Source organism: Dendrobates tinctorius, unplaced genomic scaffold (assembly GCF_039654945.1).
Source record: "Dendrobates tinctorius isolate UK_male_01 unplaced genomic scaffold, ASM3965494v1 ptg000293l, whole genome shotgun sequence".
In the NCBI taxonomy this organism is placed as follows: Eukaryota; Metazoa; Chordata; class Amphibia; order Anura; family Dendrobatidae; genus Dendrobates; species Dendrobates tinctorius.
The window spans coordinates 6728758-6752125 of record NW_027361960.1 but is presented as its reverse complement, the minus strand read 5'-3'; the positions used below and the strand labels follow the sequence as shown (position 1 = coordinate 6752125).

Sequence of the window (23368 nt, the reverse complement as noted above, 5' to 3'; positions counted from 1 at the left end):
AATAGAGCTCCTGCCTTCCGAGCCCGGCTGTTTCCCCCAAACAGTGGTTTTCCCTCACATATGGGGTATCAGCATTATTAGGGGAAATTGCACAACACATTTTTGAGGTCTATTTTTTCCTGTCACCCTTGTGAAAATAAAAAAAAAAAAATTGGCTCTAAGGTAAATTTTTTGAGACAAAAATGTAAATGTTAGTTTTTTCCTTCCACATGACAAAAATTCCTGTGAAGCACCTGAAGGGTTAATAAACTTCTTGAATGTGGTTTTGAGCACCATGAGTATTTGTCATACAGTCACTTTGTAATGTGATGTGGTCCCTAAAAAAATGGTTTTGTAAATTCTGTTGGAAAAATTAGAAATAGCTGATCAGCTTTTAACCCTTATAACTTCCTAATAAAAAAAATTAGGTTTAAACAATTGTGCTGATGTAAGGTAGACATGTGGGAAATGTTATTTATTAACTATGTAGTGTGACATAATGCTCTGATTTAAGGGGATAAAAATTAAAAGTTTGAACATTTTCAAAATTTTTCACCAAATTTCCATTTTTTTCTCAAATAAACGCAAGTCATATCGAACAAATTTTACCACTATCATGAAGTACAATATGTCATGGAAAAACATTACCAGTATCAGTGGGATAAAACTTGGTGTGGTCGTGAAGGTAAAAACAGGCTCAGGGGTGAAGGGGTTTAAGTAACAATAATAATCAATCTCAAAATGTACAATTATAACGAGATGTGTATTTCCTGAAGGAAGTACAGATAGTGTTTTGAAATGGAGCCTGGGCTGCCCCTTTAAGAGAGACTTGCCTGCCTGCAAGACTTTCAACTCAGGATCTGTTTTAACTGTGGGTGCCACTCTGGGTCCGATTCGGTGAGCGGGGCCACTCTGGGTCCGATTCGGTGAGCGGGGCCACTCTGGGTCCGATTCGGTGAGCGGGGCCACTCTGGGTCCGATTCGGTGAGCGGGGCCACTCTGGGTCCGATTCGGTGAGCGGGGCCACTCTGGGTCCGATTCGGTGAGCGGGGCCACTCTGGGTCCGATTCGGTGAGCGGGGCCACTCTGGGTCCGATTCGGTGAGCGGGGCCACTCTGGGTCCGATTCGGTGAGCGGGGCCACTCTGGGTCCGATTTGGAGGCCAGGGTGGCTCAGCCTCCGATTTGTAGGCCAGGGTCGATCAGTCTCCGATTTGGAGCCTGGGGTCACTCAGCTTTCGATTTGGCGCGCCGGCCCTTTAACCCCTTCATGACCAAGCCTATTTTGACCTTAATGACCAGGCCATTTTTTGCAATTCTGACCACTGTCCCTTTATGAGGTAATAACTCTGGAACGCTTCAATGCATCCTAGCGATTCCGAGATTGTTTTTTCGTGACACATTGGGCTTCATGTTAGTGGTAAATTTAGGATGATAATTTTTGCGTTTAGTTGTGAAAAAATTGGAAATTTGGTGAAAATTTTGCAATTTTCAAATTTTGAATTTTTATTCTGTTACGCCAGAGAGTTATATGACACAAAATAGTTACTAAATAACATTTCCCACATGTCTACTTTACATCAGCACAATTTTGGAAAAAAAATTTCTTTTTGTTAGGAAGTTATAAGGTTTAAAAGTTGACCAGCGATTTCTCCTTTTTACAACAAAATTTATAAAACCTTTTTTTAGGGACCACCTCACATTTGAAGTCACTTTGAGGGGTCTATATGGCAGAAAATACCCAAAAGTGACACCATTCTAAAAACTGCACCCCTCATGCTAATCAAAACTACATTCAAGAAGATTATTAACCCTTCAGGTGCTTCACAGGAACTAAAGCAATATGGAAGTTTTTCCTTCCATACATTCCATGGACATTTTAATTTTTCCAACAAAAATTTTCTTTTAACATCAATTTATTCATTTTCACATGGGCAACAGGATAAAATGTATGCTAAAATTTGTTGGGCCATTTCTCCTGATTACACCGTTATCTCACATGTGGTCATAAACCACTGTGTGGGCGCATGGCAGGGCTCAGAAGGGAAGGAGCGCCATTTGACTTTTTGAATGGAAAATTAGCTCCAATCATTCGCGGACACCATGTCACGTTTGGAGAGCCCCTGTGTGCCTAAACATTGGAGCTCCCCCACAAGTGACCCCATTTTGGAAACTAGACCCCCCCAAGGAACTTATCTAGATGCATTCTGTGCACCTTGAACCCCCAGGTGCTTCACAAATTGATCCGTAAAAAAGAAAAAGCACTTTTTTTTTCACAAAAATCTTGTTTTAGCCTCAATTTTTTCATTTTCACATGGGCACACACTCATATGTGGTCATAAACCACTGTTTGGACGCACGGCAGGGCCCGGAAGGGTAGGAGCGCCATTTGACTTTTAAAATGGTAAATTAGCTCCAATTGTTAGTGGTTGCCATGTCGCATTTGGAGAGACCCTGTGTGCCTAAACATTGGAGCTCCTCCACAAGTGACCCCATTTTGGAAACTAGACCCCCCCCCAAGGAACTTATCTAGATGCATAGTGTGCATCTTGAACCCCCAGGTGCTTCACAAATTGATCCGTAAAAAAGAAAAAGCACTTTTTTTCACGAAAATCTTGTTTTAGCCTCAATTTTTTCATTTTTTCATTTTCACATGGGCAACAGGATAAAATGGATCCTAAAATTTGTTGGGCAATTTATCCTGAGTACACCGATACCTCATATGTGGTCATAAACCACTGTTTGGGCGCACAGCAGGGCCTGGAAGGGTAGGAGCGCCATTTGACTTTTTGAACAGAAAATTAGCTCCAATCATTAGTGGACACCATGTCGCTTATGGAAAGTATGTAATGTATGTCAGGTTGGTGTGTGTGGTGTAGTATACACCACACACACCCCAAACTGATGTACACTATGCCACACACACCAACCTGACACACTACGCCACACATACCAACTTGACACACTACGTCAGGTTGATGTGCGTGGTGTAGTGTATGTCAGGTTTGTGTGCGTGGTGTGGTGTAGTGTACGTCAGGTTGGTGTGTGTGGTATAGTATACAAACACACACCAACCTGGCGTACACTACAGCACACACACCAACCTGACGTACTACGTCAGGTTGATGTGCGTGGTGTAGTGTATGTCAGGTTGGTGTGCGTGGTGTGGTGTAGTGTACGTCAGGTTGGTGTGTGTGGTATAGTATACACCAAACACACACCAACCTGGCGTACACTACAGCACACACACCAACCTGACGTACACTACGCCACACACACCAACCTGACGTACGTCAGGTTGATGTGCGTGGTGTAGTGTATGTCAGGTTGGTGTGCGTGGTGTGGTGTAGTGTACGTCAGGTTGGTGTGTGTGGTATAGTATACACCAAACACACACCAACCTGGCGTACACTACAGCACACATGCCAACCTGACGTACACTACGCCACACACACCAACCTGACACACTACGTCAGGTTGATGTGCGTGGTGTAGTGTATGTCAGGTTGGTGTGTGTGGTGTTGTGTATGTCAGGCTGGTGTGGGTTAGTTCTGTTGTGGATGTGTTTAGTCCACGGATATGTGATGAATTTTGAAACATTCATTCAAACACAGTCCAGGTTTGTCGGGACACATTTTGCATTGGAAACAAGTTTCCCTTCTTGTCCCCCTTTTATAGCACACCCGGCACCTTTTTTTTTTTCTCTCCTCACGGGGAAAATGTTGCCCAGGTACCATACGGGAAACTTGAGTTCCAGGGGTGCTGGGCCGTGCTCCGTCCTCGTCTCCAAAAATCATGGCCTTTATCACCGCCTCCTGGACGTCAAGTAAGGTGTGGTTCTGGCCTACACATCGTGATAGCACGCATGCGTTATACAGTGCCATTTGTACGATGTGCACAGTCAGTTTTTGTACCACACTGTCGCCTTCCGCATGGCACTATAGGGCTGGAGGACTTGATCAGAAAGATCAACTCCCCCCATGTGATGGTTGTACGCCAGGACACAGTCCGGTTTGTGGACTGGTGCTGGGGTACCTCGAACGGTGGTGGCCGTGGTGCCGGTGCCATGGATTGTGGTCAAGATAAAGACTTCTCTTTTGTCTTTGAACTTGACAACAAGCATGTTGCCGCTACATTGGGCTCGGCTCTCACCCTTTGGGAGAGGCTGCTCAATTAGCGGCAAAGGGAGACCCCTCTGGTTTCTGCGCACGGTACCGCAAGCGACGGTAGCTCTGGCAGAGAGGGATTTAAATAGTGTGATGCTTGTATAAAAGTTATCAACGTACAGATGGTAACCTTTATCAAGCATTGGGTGGACCAAATCCCACACTATTTTCCCACTCACCCCCAGAGCAGGTGGACATTCTGGGGGCTGGATCTTGGCGTCCTTTCCTTGGTAAACTCTAAAGGTGAGAGTGTACCCTGAGGTACTCTCACACTGCTTGTAGAGTTTTATCCCGTACCTCGCCCTTTTGCTGGGCAGGTACTGATGGAAATGAAGCCTCCCTTTGTAGTGGACGAGGGATTCATCCACACAAATTTCCCTTTCGGGAATGTACACTTCAGCAAACTTGTTGCTGAAGTGTTCGATGACTGGCCGAATTTTGAACAGTCTATCAAAATTCGGGTCATCGCGGTGAAGGCTTTCAGTGGTGTCCCTGAAATGAAGAAATTTATGAATCGCCTCAAAACGTCTGCGACTCATAACCATGCCAAATACTGGAGCTTGATATAAAATATCGGTACTCCAGTATTGGCGAATTTCTGGTTTCTTCACAATCCCCATGTGAAGAACCAGTCCCCAATATTTAATCATTTCTACAGAGTCCACGGGACTCCAAGTAGAGAATGAAGAAATTGGGTGTTGGGCCAAAAAATTGTTGAGCGTACAAGTTGGTTTGCTCCACCATGAGACTGACGATTGACTCCGAGAAAAAGACTTTGAAAAAGTCTATTTCCCTGAAGTTGGCAGTCTCAAACTGGATTCCTGATTGGGGAATGAAATCAGGAATCCGTGGAGCAAAATTTTCAGGGACGGGGGTCCAGGAGGAAGAACTAGTGCTAGGTTGGGCGTGACTAGCACTAGGTTGGGGGAAACTCACATTTGGCTGTGGGACTTACTCCAAGGTACCCGACTCTTCCTCCAAGGCCTCCGACTCTTACCCCCTGGACGATTTCTCGTCCTGAGACATCTCGTTGGTGCTGAGGATGTGTCGCTGGAAGAGGAAGAGTGGGAAGAATAGAGAAAAGTGTGGTCATCTCTCTCACTATCAGTATCAGAGGCAATCATTTCATATGCCTCCTCAACTGAGTAGACCCTTTGGGACCGGGATGACTGGGACATTGTGCGTGTGGTGTGTGTGCGTGTGTAAAAAAGCTTTATTATAGTGTGCGTGTATATGTGCGAGTGTTTGGTGAAACTTTACTTCAGGAGGTGGCTGTCAGGAAGGAGCAGTCAGGTGCGCGGGGGGCAGGAGGGAGCTGTCAGGCGCGCGGGGGGCAGGAGGGAGCTGTCAGGCGCGCGGGGGGCAGGAGGGAGCTGTCAGGCGCGCGGGGGGCAGGAGGGAGCTGTCAGGCGCGCGGGGGCAGAGGAGATGCAGCAGCAGGCAGAAAGGGCTGTCAGGCGCGAGGGGGCAGAACGGGGCTGAGGAGATGGAGGTGGATATGCAGCAGCAGGGGTTGATCAAAGGGTGATCACCAGGGGCGGAAAGGGCTGTCAGATGCGAGGGGGCAGAAAGGGGCTGAAGAGATGGAGGTGGATATGTAGCAGCAGGGGTTGATCAGGGGGGGCAGAAAGGGCTGTCAGAAGCGAGGGGGCAGAAAGAGGCTGAAAAGATGGAGGTGGATATGCAGCAGCAGGGGGTGATCGGGGGGCAGGGGGTGATCAGGGGGGACAGAAAGGGTTGTCAGAAACGAGGGAGCAGAAAGGGGCTGAAGAGATGGAGGTGGATATGAAGCAGCAGGGGTTGATCAGGGGGGCAGTGGGTGATCAGGGGGTGATCACAGGGGGCAGGAGGTGATCACAGGGGGCTGTCAGGTGCAAGGGAGCAGGAGGGGGCTGAGGAGATAGATCTGGATATGCAGCAGCAGGGGGGTGATCAGGAGGGCAGGGGGTGATCAGGGGTGATCACTGAGGCTGAGGGATAATCACCGGGGCAGAAAGGGGCTGACAGGCGTGGGGGTCAGAAGGGGGCTGAGGAGATGGAGGTGGATATACAGCAGCAGCAAGAGTTGATCAGGGAGGCAGGGGTTGATCAGGCAGGCAGGGGTTAATCAGGGGGCTGAGGGGTGATCACGGGGGGGTGGGAGGGGGCGGTCAGGCACAGGAGAAAGGGGCTGAGGAGCTGGCAGCAGCAGGTGAGAATATCAGTGGTGCAGGGGCTGATCAGAGGTGCAGGGGTTAATCAGGAGTGCAGGGGGTGGTGATCGGAGGTTGGGGGGATGGAAACAGGCGGTGGGGGAGAGCCGGTATATACTTAGATCGGTGGCGGCAGTCAGCGGCGGCGGCAGTCACGGGGCAGAGCAGCGGTCAGTCAGGTCCTTCCTCAGCTTCCACAGACGGGATGAAGCTGAGGAAGGAAGCAGCCATCATTATACTCCGCCCCTCCACATCTGATTGGAGGGCTAGCGTCACATGGACGCTAGCTCCAATCAGATCTGAGGGGGGTAACTAAAAGGTCACCAGGTGTGATCGTATCCCCGGGGGGGCGAAGCCACCCCCCCGGGGTGAAGTCTAGGTCCACCTGCAACGGCCGGTCGGGTGACCTTTGATTGAACCCAGTCACCCGACCCGCAGGAGCGCGATCTTCTCATGACGCCACATAGGTGTCACTGGTCGGATTTGTACCGACTTTCATGACGCCTATGTGGCGTCATTGGTCGTGAAGGGATTAAGACTCATTTTGGTGCGTCGGCCCTTTAAGAATCACTTAGGCGCATCGGCCGTTTAAGAGCTAGTTTGGTGCACTGGGCTTCTAAATCCACTTTGGCGCACATTCTCTCTCAGAGGCATGCGTCATGTGATGAAGCTAGATTTGCATTTGTGCTGTGGGTTTCACTTTAAGAGCTGCAATTATCTGCCAGAATCTGTGTCCTGGGGGCGTCATGTGAAGTTCGTAGGCGTTGGCATAGTAATTGGGTGTGCCTGTGCATATCAATGAGCTTAACTGCCATTTGAATGCCTCAGGGCATGTTTTGACTGTGGCAACATTTTCCCATTGAAATGCATTGAGGAAAATGTTTTTTCAAACGCAAATTGCGCAAAAACTACAAATCCACGAAAATTACTTAGCACACCTCTCGTGGACGCTGGCTCAACGGAGTCTGTGCGTGTAGCGGTTCAGGCCGCATTCATTGCGGAAAATCAAAATAATAATAATAATAATAATAATAATAATAATAATAATAATAATAATAAGAAGAAGAAGAAGAAGAAGAAGAAGAAGAAGAAGAAGAAGTTAGCAGCGTTCGGATTACAATATAGTGGTTTCATCAAACCACTATAATTAGAAATGTACCCAAAAATAAATAAATTTCCACTGTAGTCACCCTTCTTTTTGAGAACAGTCACAAGCCTTCTATCCATGGAGTCTGTCAGTTTGTTAATCTGTTGCCGATAAATTTTTTGAGCAGCGCCAACCATAATCTCCATACCTCCCAACTTTTGAAGAAAGGAAAGAGGGACAACGCGCGCTGCTGCAAATTTTAGGCCATGCCCCAACCACACCCATTTCACGACTAGTCACACCCATGTCCACGCCCAGTCGCACCCATTTAGCACTGCTGATCACACTGACTGCTATTAGGGGCATAGTGGCTGGCATTATGGGCACAGTGGCTGGTAATGTGGGTACACTGACTGGTACTAAGTAAAAGAAAGAAAGAAAACAGAGAGAAAAAGAAAATAGAAATAAAGAAAGAAAGGAGAGCGAGAGAGAAAGAAAGAACAGAGAGAGAAAGAAAGAACAGAGAGAGAGAAAGAACAGAGTGAAGAACAGAGAGAGAATGAAGAAAGAACAGAGAGAAAGAAAGAGGGGAAAGAAAGAACAGAGTGAAAGAAAGAACAGAGAGCGAAAGAAAGAACAGAGAGAAAAAGAAAGAACAGAGAGCGAAAGAAAGAACAGAGAGAAAGGAGAAAGATCAGAGAAAAGTAAAGAGGGGAAATAAAGAAAGAACAGAGAAAAAGAGAGAAAGAAAGAATACAGAGAGAAAAAAAGCGGGGACAGAAAAAAAGAACAGAGAGAGAGAAAGAAATAGCAGAGAGAAAGAACACAGAGAAAGAAAGAGGGGAAAGAAAAAAGAAAGAACAGAGAGAGAACAGATAGAGAGAAAGAAAGAGAGAAAGAAAGAGGGGAAAGAAAGAACAGAGAGAAAGAGGGGACAGAAAAAAAGAACAGAGGGAGAGAGAAAGAAAGAGGGGAAAGAAAAAGAAAGAAAGAAAGAGAAAAAAAAAGAAAGAAAGAACAGAGAGAAAAAGAAAGAGGGGGAAAGAAAGAACAGATCGATAGCGAGAAAGAGGGGAAGAAAGAACGGAGAGAGAAAGAAAGAGAAAGAAAGAAAAAGGGGAAGAAAGAACAGAGAGAAAGAAAGAGAAAGAAAAAGAAAAAAATGAAAGAAAGAACAGAGAGAAAGAAAAATATGGGAAAGAAAGAAAGAAGAGAGAGAAAGAAAGAAAGAGGGGAAAGAAAGAACACAGAGAGAGACTGAGAAAGAACAGAGGGATTGAAAGAAGTAACGAAAGTACAGAGAGAAAGAAAGAAAGAGAGGAAAGACTGAAAGAAAGAGAGGAAAGAAAGAAAGAAAGAAAGAGGGGAAAGAAAGAACAGAGAGAAAGAAAGAACAGAGAGAGAGAAAGAACAGAGAGAGAGAAAGACAGAACAGAGAATGAGAAAGAAACAGAGAGAAAGAAAGAACAGAGAAATAAAGAAACAGAGAGAAAGAAAGATTCTATAAAGATACTATAGCAGCCCGACTCCCATTGAAGTGCCCACCTGAGCCTCCTGGTGCAGGACATATCATGATCCGCTCACATGGCCAGCATCCCTGATTCTAAGGTGATTCCTGCTGTCCGCGCTATCGGAGGAGGACACGGTGATGGATCTGAAGCATTCCTGGTTCCGTCACAATCTCCTCATGAAATTACCTCATTTCCGTTCCGCTTCCAGCACATCACTTCCGGTGGAACGTCATGTGCGAGTTTTAAAGTGCTCCTTGGGGCACCGCCGTGTACTCCTGTGTCCGTGGGAAATGCCCTCTTTGTATGCCTCATATACACTTGGCTCCGCTCCGTACATCCAGTACACATATGGCTCCACTCCGCACACACACGGCATACATACCCCATACACATGCGGCTCCGCTCCGTACACCAAGTACACAAGCAGCTCCGCACGCTCTGTACACCTCGTACGCGCGCGGCTCCGCTCCGTACACCTCACGCGCACACGCGCGGCTCCGCTCCGTACACCGCGCACACGCGCAGCTCTGCTATATCCACACAGTAAACCTCTCCTGACCCCACACAGAAACTTTACCTCATCCAGCATGACAACCAGCACAGGAGACCAGACTCCTGCAGAGTGCAGACAGACACGGAGGCAGACACAGCCCCTGATCATGCGACCCCTGACTCCTCCCCTCTCACAGGTCCTGTGCGCACAGAACACACACAGCTCAGCCACATAGACACGGAGGGCCCTGATCATGTGACCCCTGACCCCTCCCCTCTCACAGGTCCTCTGCGCACAGACAGAACACACACAGCCCAGCCACATCATTGCAGGCTGCGGTGCGTCTATCTGGGACGGCGAGCATGGCGTCGGTGGATGGGGGGCGTGGCGTGGCGGCTCAGTGCAATGTGGGAAAAATACCGTCCCGGGTGGGACGCAGGAGAGCGGTGTCAGAAACGGGACTGTCCCGCGGGAGTCGGGACGCTCGGGAGCTATGATAATCTCCAAGATACAATTCAGAGAGATGTACAGTTTTCTTTCACCATAAATCTCCCATTTAAGAAGGCCCCGCAAGTTCTCAATAGGGTTTACGTCAGGTGAGGAAGGGAAAAATGTAATTATTTTTTACTAGATATCCAAGCAGTGGAGTACTTTGATCCATGCAATGGGGCAGTTCCTTGAATGAATAAATATCATGCTTTTCTTGAAACATGAAGACTTTATCCTGTACCACTGCTTAAAATCAGCTCCCAAACCTACTGACAGTTTTTAGAAGACACCTTTTTTTAAGTCCATTTAAAACATGAAAAGTCCAACCAGCCCATTTTTAATAATACCATATCATAGCAATATCCCACACCTCCATCTTCCTAGCATCTGAATGGAAGTGGAGGTCTGTGCCCGTTACTCATCCAGCCACAAGCTCATTTATTTTTTTTGTCAAGAGTCACTCTAATCTCATAGGACCAAATAACCTTTGAAAAATCTGTCTTCAGATATTTCAAGGCCCAGTCTCGAAATTTCAACTTAAGTCTTCCTTAGAGGTGGTTAGGTATCAGTCTTCCTTGCTTTGGCCATGTCTCCACTGAAAACTTTATACTTCTGGGTATAAAGGGGGCTGTCTGTAGTTCTGGAATATGACAGCACTTATGGATAATGGGCTCCTGGTCACTTCAATTTTGAAGGCAATTTTGACAATTAATGGGCATCTTTTTCTCAACACATTTTTTACGACGCTTGACTATTTGCAACAAAACTTTTGAAGGTTCTGTGGACATGCTACAATATCTTACCAATTTCAAGAGTGCTGTATCCCTGTGTAAAGCTTAACAAATTTTAATTGCCAGAGTCAATTAAATCCTCTTGTTTGGCCCGTTATGCATAAGGAAAACAAGCTGTCTATTAATTCTTAACACCTTGATAAAGGGTGTTGATATCTTTAAAGGGGTTATCTGGTCAAAACAGGTAATTCTGCAGTCACTCTGTGTGACTCCAGACTTAAAGGGAATCTGTCACCCTTTTTTGAGCTATCGTATAATGATATCATTCAATTGTGTGTCACATAAGGATTCTCTTAGTACTTTTGCTTCCCCCTGACAACGCACCTTTCATGCATAAATACCTATTTTATATCGGTTCAGATGTATGTAAACTGCCACGGTCCGGTCCGCTGGGCGGGGCTTATTCACCTGCTCCCCCCTTTCCCTGTCTTGCTCTACGCATTTCTTCTTGTGTAGAGCAAGACAGGGGGGGGGGGGCAGTTGAATGAGCCCCGCCCATCGGACCGGACTGTGGCAGTTTACATACATCTGAACCGATATAAAAAAGGTATTTATGCATGATAGGTGCGGGGTCAGGGGGAAGCAAAAGTACTAAGAGAATCCTTATGTGACACACAACTGAATGATATCATTATATGATATCTCAAAAAAGGGGTGACAGATTCCCTTTAAGAATCCCCCCAACACATGCACTGTGAACTGTGGGGATTTGCCGATTTCAGACCGGGGATCAGAGGGTATGTAGGCATTATACATACTCCCGGCCAGTTGGTGCGACCTCACTCTCCTTACACTTGAATGGAGCGTGGCCACGCCCTCTAGTCGACCATGTCCACTGGCCAGCTGCATCACTGCATCACTATGAAGCGAGGCTGTGCCTATTGTTCGGGAGTATGCATCACTTATACATACCCTTCGTTCTCGGGTCTGAAACCGGCAAATCCTTGCAGCGCACAGTGCATGCACTGGGGGGGGATTAATAGGTCTGCAGTCACACTGCAGTCTGCAGTAACTTCAAAATTACCAGTTTTGACAAGATAACCCCATTAAGCCACACTTTATCTCATTACACATCAACTGATCTGCTTCAAACCAATAAGCATTCAAGTTTATGCAGCTTGGAGATTGAAAATCTGCGTAAAATTATTAATACTGTCAAAATACTCACTTACCTAATAATTCTGCACAGTGTTTTGATTTTTTTTTTACAATTTTTTAATTCCACTTACCTCTTCACTTTGTTCATCATATGGATCAGAGAGCAAAGGAACATTTGACACAGCCACTTGCAGAAGGCTATCAAAAATATGTGATGAATGTTTTGACTCAAGTATTCTTGAATGTGCAAGTAGCTCCTGTATTCTAAGCATAATATGTTGGACAGAGATATTCTACAAGAGAAGTAGAGATAGTTAGCGTTTACCTAATATAATCCGTTAAATTCTAACTTCGTCTTGCAAATAATTGTATTTTACATCGATTTTAAAAAAGGCTACATCCCTATCCTGCCCATTTTTTATTACCTAAGGAATCTCCCTGTGTGGAGAGTGATAGGACTGAAATGTCAGTTTGACTTCTAGACCATGCATTACTACTCCAAAAAATATACAAATTGCCTCTTCAGAGAGGAAGAGGACTTGAATTCTAGTGCCACCTACTAGAAGTAGCAATCCTAAAAGTCAAAATTGAGCCTTACCACAAGACTTAGGATAAAAGCCAAACCAGATATTCTTGCTTTGGTTAATTGCCCCTACTCAGAGCAAAGAAAAAGATCTAATTTGGCTGGGTGAGAGGCATTGGACTAAGGATTAACATTTCTCCATGTGGGAATTGACATGCCTGACATGCCACTGTAAAGAGATTTCTAGGCAATGCAATTCTCAGATTTCTTGCTTTGCACTGAGGAAGAGCAAAAACCAGGACACATGTTTCTGCAAATTGAGTACCTGGATGGCGTTTATCCTAAGTCATGTGTCAAAACTTGTTAAAGGGTCGATATTGACTTTGAGGATTGCTACTTCCTGTAGGTGGCAGCACAGCTAAAATCCTCTGAAGAGGCAACTTGCATACATCATTTATGAAACATATTTACTTGCAAGGTGATACATATACAAATATAGAAACCATGAACACAGGAGGAAACGGAGTATAAAGGTAAAATAGTACATTTTATTGAACAAACATCATAAAAAAGTCACAACTAACATGAAACTGGTGTGTAAAAAATAAACAAGTAGAGACCGGTCTGAAGCATACAAGAAAAAGCACATCATATCTTTTGACATGTGAATGAGTTGTACTGGGGGCAAGAGAAGCACACCACCAACACATAGTTCAATATCTAAATACAACCAAGAGGGCATATAGAGTTGGGGAAGGCACATGTTACCAAAGGTGGAGGATGCACAGCCTGGATGTTTTTATTATACTTTAATATGTAATCATTTTTTCTTATCTCCATATAACTATTGCGTCAAAAAGGTTGATTTCCTGGACATCACTCTTTATATTCAGATTGATGTCTACAGGAAACTTTCTTCAGTTAATGCCCTGATATATGCAGACTCTGCTCACAATCCAGCCAGCATTAGGGCTGTCCAGGTTGGACAGTTCCTAAGAATGAGGCGGAGCTGTTCATCAGATGATAAATGTGAGACACAAGTCAGTGATCTAAAAAAAAAAAAAAAAAAAGATTCAAAGAAGTTATAGTCATAGATGTATTAAACACAGCTATGACAGAGCAAGGACGACGCCTCGTAACAATCTTTTATATCAAAAGAAACACATGGGCAAAGGTACCGATGATAAAATTAAATTCATACCTACGTTTAATCATGAGTGGACACGTATGTGGGACATCCTAGTCAAACATTGGGCCATACTTAAGACAGGACCCTCCCTGGGATCCCTCTTGAGCAACTTCCCGCTTAGGACATCGAGATCTAAAAATCTCAATGATCTCTATGTTACTGTCACATCAAAACCTTTTGGATCAAAAGTACCAGTGCTGGGATGCTTTTCATGCGGCCACTGTCTTGTCTGCACCAATGTCCTCCACTGCTCCACATCTGACTCGTCTGATGGATCTAACCAATTCCAAATTAGACATCACATATCGTGCAGTAGTATGAATGTAATATACTATGCCACAGGCAGTTGTCCACTGGTGTATGTAAACTTCACATCTAGGGAACTCTGAGTGTGGGTGCGGAAACATGTGCCGGACATTGCTGCAGCCAAGACAGTGGTCGACCCCTCTAATCTCGAAACAATACCCCGCCATTTTAAGGATTATCACAACTGTGACCCTAGGTCATTCAAGGTTCTGGGTTTTGACACTATCCATACGGAGATCAGAGGAGGAAATACCAAAAAACTCCTAGCCCAATGCGAACCCAAATGGATAGTGACACTTGACACCATGACCCCCAAAGGTCTGCATGTACTAATATAAATATTTTTCCTCATTTCTATACCCATCCTGTTTCCCATTTCATTTCATTTTTGCTTGTATATTTCCTTTTAGGGGCAATGAACGCTTATGGCTAGCATCACTGTTTGTCCTTTTATCTGTTATGTACTGTTATTATATTATGGGCTCTTCTTACACGATCCCCACTTTTTCTACCTAACAGCGGGCTACTAAAGTGATGTGCCACTTGGATAAATACCCCATTCTCTTATGCTGCCATCTAACTATAATGCATCTCCAGTTGGAATTGTGGTGCACGTGCGTACTACCGCTTGTCCTGCGTGCCTTTTGGCATCTACACGCCTCCTGTGCATGACCGAGGGCTGTGAATCTTCAATTTCCCTCCCACATGCGTGGTGATGCTTGACAGCCGGGGGCGTGTTCATGGGGCATGGCACGCATGCGCCATAGGACCAATTCCATTTGTCCATCATGGAGCAGATGGCGGCCACATGACCGGTCTCTATGGAGATACAAAGATCCTGCTTGCCACCATACCTACTGTCTCCTTGATAAAGCGGCATTCTCTACCTGCAATGCGCGTCTCAGTCCTGCCATCTGGCATTTTTGGCCGGCCTGTGCCTCCCCCAACTCTATATTTATGCAAACTTGGCTGCATTTAGATATTGATCTATGGGTAGGTGGTGTGCTTCTCTTTCCCCCAGTACAACTCACACATGTCACTAGGTATGAAGTGCTTTTTCTTGTATGCTTCAGGCTGGTCTCTACCTGTTTGTCTTTTACACATTGTTTTCACCTTAGCTGTAACTTTTTATAATGTTTGTTCAATAAAATGTACTATTTTTCCTTTATACTCCGTTTCCTCCTGTGTTCATGTTTATCTTGGAGTTGTTTTTTTATTCCAAGAGTGTTTGCACCCATTGTGTGCAATCATTTTTTCATCTAGTATGCAACTGGGTTCTCTGTTTTTCATCAATATAGAAACCAGCAGCAGGAAAGGGATCATTTAATAATGCTGCTCACTTTCCTGCACCACATAGGTGTTGAACGTTGGTACCGTAAGCACTCCAATGCAGCTGAAGAATCCAAAATCTTGTGAGGGGAAGTAAAGAGTTGGGGGAAGAGTTTGGGGAGAAAACATGGAGAAAGGGAAAAGTGAAGAGACAGTATGGGACTGCGGGGGGGAAGGGGATGTTTGAGGAGACAATATGGGGAGAAGGTGGAGTAATGTGTGGGGGATACAGCTTGGAGGAGAAACGTATGGGGCGTTGGTGAAGTGATAGTATGGAGGGGTACAGTATCGAGACTGGGTAGTGAGGTGGCAGAATTGAAATGGAAGCATAGGGAAACAGTGTAGGGGCACAGAATGAAGGCGACCGCATATTGGGGGGGGGGGAGAGTGTGAGGGGACAATGTGAAAAGGAGGTGCAGTATAGAAAATAGAAGCCAGTGTGGAGGCTATATACCATAATAGGAACAATGAGGGAGTCATATTTTGTGCAGGAAGCATAATGAGGGGTAGTTATTAAGGCGCATAGCGTAGGGCATTTATTTTTTATTCAGGAGCTTTATAATCACGCTGTCGAGATGTGGTGCAGCAGGCTGGACAAGAGAGGGGAGTCTGTGGATTTTAAAATCATGATGGCGTCTGGACAAAATGTAGCAAAAAATAAAGAGAACCACTCCAGTCAGAGACTAGATCACCTATAAGACACCTGGATGAGTTTATTGTTGACACTGCCTCCATCTTATCATTACTGTGGTTCCTGTAATCTGATGATGACTGAAAACAACTTCCAGCATCTCCTTACTTATGTTAAAAACATGGGAATTGTAAGTTCCTGCAATACATTTGTAAATGAGGCTGACCTAACATTACAATTGATCGCTATACTAAGCTTGGTGATGTATTTGTGTACTGAAGGTTCGTTTTTAGTAATGTATTACTATAGTAATTTTGGCTCTGGTAATTTATTCCTGTGCTGATGGAGATTCGGGTTATGTATTCCTGTACTGATGGTGATTCTGGTGATGTACAATGTAAGGATGGTGGTTCTGCGGATGTATTCTTGTACTGATGGGGGTTCTAGTTATGTATTTCCGTACTACTGGTGGCTTTGCTAATGTATTTTTATGGTGTTATTGGTTCACATGTAATATATTCCATAACTTGTAAAATTTTGTGATATATAACCATATTAAAATATTGTGCCGTCTGACAATTTGTGGTTACTACATTTGTATTTATGTTAGGTACATTTAAGGGGTTGTCATTGAGAGAAGCAGGAAGAGAAGCTATATGGCACTGTAAGTATGCAAATAGCATATGAGTGGTCATATTAACGACCCCTGAAACTGAGTCTTGACAGTAAGTTTAGGATTGGGCATGCTACAGTATTTAGTTTTATAATTAGACTATAAGTCCACAAGTGCAAGGCCCTCCCTTTTCTGTACCAGTCATTGTTAGTTTGTTCACTAATTTATGTTTGTATATTGTATGTAACCCCTTCTCATGTATAACACCATTGAATCAATGGTGCTATAAAAATAAAATAATAACAACAATAATGGGGTTGTCAAGATTTCCGATGAAAGTATGTGTTCTTGCTATGTGACTGTAGACTTCAGAATCCTCTTAACACACACAGTATAAGCTGTCATATGCTATTTGCATACTTACAGTCAGGTGCCGACGAACCTTTCTTCCTGCCTCTCCCAAACGCAAATTAAGATGTTATGTGTTTTTTTCCCAATAAGGAAAAATAATTTTAAAAAGGAGGAGGGGCGGTCACTGCTGAATCCTGTAGGTGCACTAGTTTTCTGACCTGACCTGTGTTGGTATATACAGATGCCTATTTTCAGAAAAAATCTATAGTATATCTCATTATGCTGCGATTTTGCTTTGGATGTTAGTGTAGAGACTTGAAAGACAATGAATAACCTTGCCGTGGGTTGCGTGCTTGTGTATTTTGACCAAAATATCAACCAATACCCCATACATACTATTTATATTTACTGCACATTTTTCACTTTTATGCAGGATGCAGCCAAACCCATCAATGTTGAGCTTGTAAACTAGGGTGAATGTCCCTATGGCGTGCACTTATCTAGTACTGGGTAGCCTGCCTAATCTAATAGTATGGCATTCACCAATAGGCTGTAAGCCAGCACTATGCACCACCTCTGAGTGGCTGGTGTCCTATACAAACCTTATCTGTGTGCAATTCTAATTCTAAGCAAACACCCCCTTAATTGATAAGTATGTGAGTGGTTCATCATTATTTTGCACCTGTGTTGCCTCTGCCTTTATTAAGTTTTGGGACTGCAGCATCCGATAAGTGCAATTGTTTTCTGACCTGCGTTGTTAAATATGGCTGTCTTTTTTTCTGTTTAAAGGAGAAATAATTGCTTTAATATGAAAGGGGGTGATGGGTTGAATAAATCTTGATTAGTGATGAGCAAACGTGCTCGGATAAGGTCTTATCTGAGTGTGTTCGGGTGTTAGGCAGGAGTCACACTGGCGAGGAATACGGGAGAGTGAGAGGCGCTAAAAGCACGCATTAGACACGGACCAATGATTCTCTATGGGGTCCCTCGCACCAGCCGTATATTTCTCCTCAGTATCCTACGCTCCGTGCCACTCGCAGCATGCTGCGATTGTCAGCGTACTACGGCCGTAGTACGCCAATGCAAGTCTATGGGTGCGCAAAAAATACGCATTACACACGGACCACACATGTGACTTGCGAGAAATACGCACCAGGTGTCTTTTAGCAAAGCCGGCAATTCAGTGCACTATACAGTAAACTCACACTGACAGGTTTAATAAAGAAATGAAAGAATAGATATAGACACATAGAATACATATATCAATATAAAAATATATATATATATGCATTCTATGTGTCTATATCTATTCTTTCATTTCTTTATTAAAACTGTCATAGGGCTCCATTATATGTCCATTTTGCAAGCCTGCGAGAAAATCTCTCCATACGGATGCCATACGGATTACATACGGATGCTTACATGCGCAAAATACGCAACCACACCTTGATTACGGATGACATACGGAGCACTATTTAGGGGTCTGTCATCCGTATTACGCATGTAAATTACTGACCGTATTTTGCGCAGGTTAGTGTGACTCCAGCCTTAGAGTATCTTCGGCATCCTCGTATATTATGTTCAAGTACCTACAGCTGCATGATTTATGGCTATTAATCAACCTCAACACATATGGGGATTGCATGTTTGTTAGGCAATCTCCGCATGTGTTGAGCATGTCTAGCAGCTGCAAATCATGCAGCTACAGGGTCTTGAACACCCAAGAACACCCAAGATACAAGGAAAACACCCATGCATGCTCAGAGAACACGTTATCCGAGCACGTTCGCTCATCAATAATATTGATCCCTTCCTGGCATACAGCGAATGTAGGGTCCACATGCATGCTCAAGATCTAAGCCTGCACCATGCAAAGTGAGTGCCATCTGCAGCAGTTGGATGTTCAGAATGCATGTTCAGGCAGAATGAATCAACTGACTGGATCATCTTAATATTCCTACAAAATTCCAACCATTGTAAATACAAAAATTAAAGTAAAATTTATATTGCGGTAACAAAATTTGCTTTACCTGAGATGTTTCCAAATCGGACTTATATTGACTGTTTTGTGCACTATGAAGACAAATAGATAATAAAGCTTCAAACAATTTTCCAACACCAGATGACCACTTCTGAGCATCAGTTTTGCCATCAGACAACAAACTTGATTTGTCATCCGGAGTATCAGGAAGGATCATGTAATCTTGATTTGTAATTAAAATTTCCCCCTGCTCACAGGATTCCAAATTGGATTTTTCTTCTATGCATTGCTTTAATGCCTCTGAATGTGAAGACTTGAGTCTCACATCACTAAAGTCTTCAAAACTGCATAACTTACTGATCATTAAACAGACAAGCTTATAACACAAATCAAAGCCACCGATCTTAAGGAATTGCTTCTGGAATAACATACTTCTCAAGTAAAGCCGGTAACACATAGACCAAATGTCTGCTGCTTGGTGTATTTGAGCTGGTGAAGGCAAGAACAAGCTTTCAGCATTTAGCTTTGGTAAAACGTTTAGTGGTTCACTCGCGGTACTGTCATAACCAGATGTGTCTTCTGATTCATTGACTGATTCAAGATCAGACTCCGCATCTTTGCTCACAGTCAAAAAGGCCAAACAGAGAAATATATTTATTGTGTTTATCTTCACATCGAAATCCTTTCTTTTCTTTGGACAGGCATCTTTCAAGACACCATAAAATTTACTCAAACTCTGAGAAACATTTATGCTTTCATGAGACTTTAACAGATGAACAGAAAATTCTGAAGTCAGTGCTATGTTAGCATCATTGGTACCAACGTCTGAAGTAGGTGGTAAAAGACCAGGTTGCAGCTCTCCGATGCAAATAAGGGTCTCAAATACTTTCAAACAGAAAACCCTCAATGAATCCAAATAGTTAAGTTCAGTAACTTGATTTAATCCATTCAAACTGAAGAAAGCTTCTCGAACTACCCTAGGAGAAAAAAAAATATTTACTATATTTTATTTCCTTAAAGAGTACCCTTCCCTAATTTTTTCATGTTGCATTGGACAGTGTCTCTCTGCCCTAACTATAAAGAACCCTTTCCTATTTAGCTGCCGGAATTGCCTTTCTTCCACCCGTAATGAGTGTCCCCTGGTCCTAAGGATAGTGTTTGGAAGGACTAATGTGCCAGTCCTCAGGCACTGACAACACACATATTTATACATATACGGTAAATGAAATCTTTTCTGAGGGGTCTTTTTCTAAGCTAAACAAACGAAACTTTTCTAACCTCTCACCCAATGAGGGGCCTTCCATCCCTTGTAATAAACTAGTTGCCCGCCTTTGAACGTACTCTAACTTTTGAATATCATTTTAAAATGTGTAATTTATTATCAGAATAACTAAAGCTGTTCTGTGAAGGCCTCAAAGAACATTACGGCTCCGACACCATGATTAACACCAAGAAATACACCAGAGAGGTTAGAGATATAATTGTGGAGGAGAGTAAAGCCCCCGTCACACATAGCGATCTCGCTAGCAAGATCGCTGCTGAGTCACAAGTTTTGTGACGCAACAGCGATCTCACCAGCGAGATCGCTGTGTGTTACAGCTATCAGCGGCCGGCCCCCCTGCCGGGTATTGCGGATCGTTCAGGAAAGGTCAGGACATTTTTTTGGGTCGTTGGTCTCCCGCTGGCCAGCAGGCATCGCTGTGTGTGGCAGGCGGGAGAGCAACGACCACCGATCAGCATTCTGGTAACCAAGGTAAACGTCAGGTTTCTAAGCAGCGCGTGGTGCTTAGAAACCCGATGTGTACCTTAGTTACCAGCTCCCTGCATCAGCGTGCTGGTAACTAACGTACACAGCGACGCCGTGTGCTCGGCGTCGCTGGTGCTGATCGCTGCTGAAGCTGCCTGTTTGACAGCTCCCCAGCGATCATGTAGCGACAAACCAGCGATCCTGACAAGTTGATATCACTGTCGGGATCGCTAGTGAGTCGCTATGTGTGACGGGGCCCTAAAGCAGGATTAGGTTATTAAAAAAAATAGCCCAAACTCTGAACGTGGAGCACTGTTCAACCCATCATCCAAAAAATTAAAGGCGTATGGCACAACTGCAAAGTTACCAAGACATGGTTGTCCATATAAACTGGCATCCCAAGCAATGAGAGCACTAATTATAGTAACAGCAAAGAGGCCCATGGTCACTCTGGGGGAGCTGCAGAGATCCACATCTCAGGTAGGACAATCTGTCCACAGGACAACTATTAATCATATATTCCACAAATCTGGCCTTTATGGGAGGAGTGTCAAGAAGAAAGCAAGCCATAAAAATCTATTTTACAAAAAGCCAAGTAGGGGACACATCTTGAATGTGGAAGAAGGTATTCTTGTCAGATGAGAAGTAGACCTTTTTATGTTAAAGGGAATCTGTCACCACATTTGACCTATCTTAACTATTAATATTGGCATACAAGTTATAGACTGCTGAAGAAAGTCTTACCTGTTTGCCTCATATCAGATGCCTTTTTGTTGCGAAATAATCTTTTATCACTTTATGTAAATGTTCTCTTCCAGACTATGGGAAGGATGTTGTGTGGAAGATAGCTGTGCCTCCAGAGCTTCTTTTAAGTAAAAAGGGAAGTTACCAGTGTGAGACAGGTAACTTACACACAACAGGAGAACTGAAATTTGTCTTCTTGCAAACAAATTTTCTGCATCTCTTGAGCTATGCTGTATTGCAACAATATTACAACCCTGTCTGCCTGTGAGCTGGAAGCTGAGAGGAACCAGCAGATGAGTAAGTTATAATCTCACACTGCTCTGCAGTGAGATCAGGAGAGCAGAGAGCGTTCATTACACATCACACAGTTAACTCCCTCTTCATGTAAAATAAGCTCTGGAAGCAGAGTTATCTTCCACCTAGCATTCGCCCCTTTGCTTTAAAGAGGTAATTTATATAAAAGTAGTAACAGATGATTTATCAGCTACAATGCGTTTGGCCTGAGACATACAGGCATCACTTTCCTCAGCAGTCTATATAACCTATATGCCCATAGTAATAATTTAGATAAGTCAAATGTTGTGACCGATTCCCTTTAAAAAATGCAAAATGCAGAAAACTAATGCTGCACATCACATTGAAAACACCATTTCCGCAGTCAAACATGGTGATGGCATCATGCTGTGGAGATTCTTTTCTTTTTGGATGGTGCTAAATACAGGGTATTCCTGGACAAAGACCCGTTAAAGGCTGGAAAAGACTAAGATATAGATTCACCTTCCAGCAGGATAACAACCATAAATATACTGCCAGAGCAACAACAAATGGTTTAGATCAAAGCATATTGTGTTTGAAATGCCCAGTCAATGTCCAGACCTAAACTTATTGATCTGTGGCAAGACTTCAAAATTGCTGTTCACATGCTCTCCATCCAATTTCACTGAACTAAAGGTAGCTTACAAAGAAGAATGGGCAAAAATTTCAGCCTCTAGATGTGCAAAGATGGTTGAGACATACCCCAAATGAATTGCAGTGAAAGGTGGTCCTACAATGTATTGACTTGGGGGCTGAATGTAAATATACATCAATTTTCAGATTTATAGTTTTAAAACAATTAGAAAACCATATGAAAAGGTTCACAGGAACAATAATAATAAAATAGGTTAGAAGCAAATTCATTATGCAAATATAGTTTCCTATCAGTATTTATTGGAGAATTATTTTGAAGAAACTCCTGCTTAAGGATATTTAGATTAACAAATGGAGTGCTGACTTCATAAATATAATCAATAGACATAATGTTATTATTTTTTTACAAAATTCTTTACAACATGAAACACTGATCAATAGAAGGTGAAACAATAATAACAACCCATGTGAAAAAGCTAACCCGAAACATGAGTTGGGGCTGACCCCTGGGTCTCTGCACTCACATTTTACTATGGGTAAGATTTATTTAGTGTGATTTGATACATGTTTACATATGATTTAGACACAGTGTCATTAGCATAAACTGTAAATTCTGGGGGAATATTATGTTCATTGGCACATGCATATGCACTTTATTGATGTCCCTTGTCTTGGCAAATTTGATATATATGTGGTGTATCTGTTTTGCACGGATTTAGTATTGTGAGTATATGATATAATTGTGATCCACATTATTAGGGAACAATATATTAATATTTGTAAGGCATCTTTTTGCCCCTCTCATTCACATGTACAGCTCTGGAAAAAACTGAGAGACTATCACATCAAATCCCTGTCATGGGCAGCCCATTCTCCAGACCTGAACCCCATTGAAAACCTCTGGAATGTAATCAAGAGGATGATGGATAGTCACAAGCCATCAAACAAAGAACTGCTTACATTTTTGCGCCAGAAGCAGTGTGAAAGACTGGTGGCAAGCATGCCAAGACGCATGAAAGATGTTTTTAAATATCATGGTTATTCCACAAAATATTAGTTTCTGCACTGTTCCCGAATTAAAACATTACCGTATTTTCCAGCGTATAAGACGACTTTTTAACATTACTTTTAGCATTACTGGGACTGGAATATGCCTGGAGCGATGAGAGAGGCGGGAAGGACATCGGGGGCCGTCGGAAGGTGAGAATAACAATTTTTATTTTTTTTATTATTTTTTTTA

At 43.5% G+C, this 23368-nt stretch overlaps 1 protein-coding gene across 3 annotated transcripts in view; it reads right to left on the bottom strand.

The window, feature by feature from the left end:
* The window catches only part of LYST (lysosomal trafficking regulator), a 722897-nt gene that overhangs the window by 597208 nt on the left and 102321 nt on the right, over nt 1-23368 (bottom strand). For all 3 annotated transcript variants that reach the window (XM_073560091.1, XM_073560092.1, XM_073560093.1), the window contains exons 5-6: nt 18778-19705; nt 11937-12098 (exon numbers count right to left, since the gene is read on the bottom strand). In XM_073560091.1, coding sequence (XP_073416192.1) covers nt 11937-12098; nt 18778-19705 — 1090 coding nt within the window. The remainder of the gene's footprint in view (nt 1-11936; nt 12099-18777; nt 19706-23368) is intronic.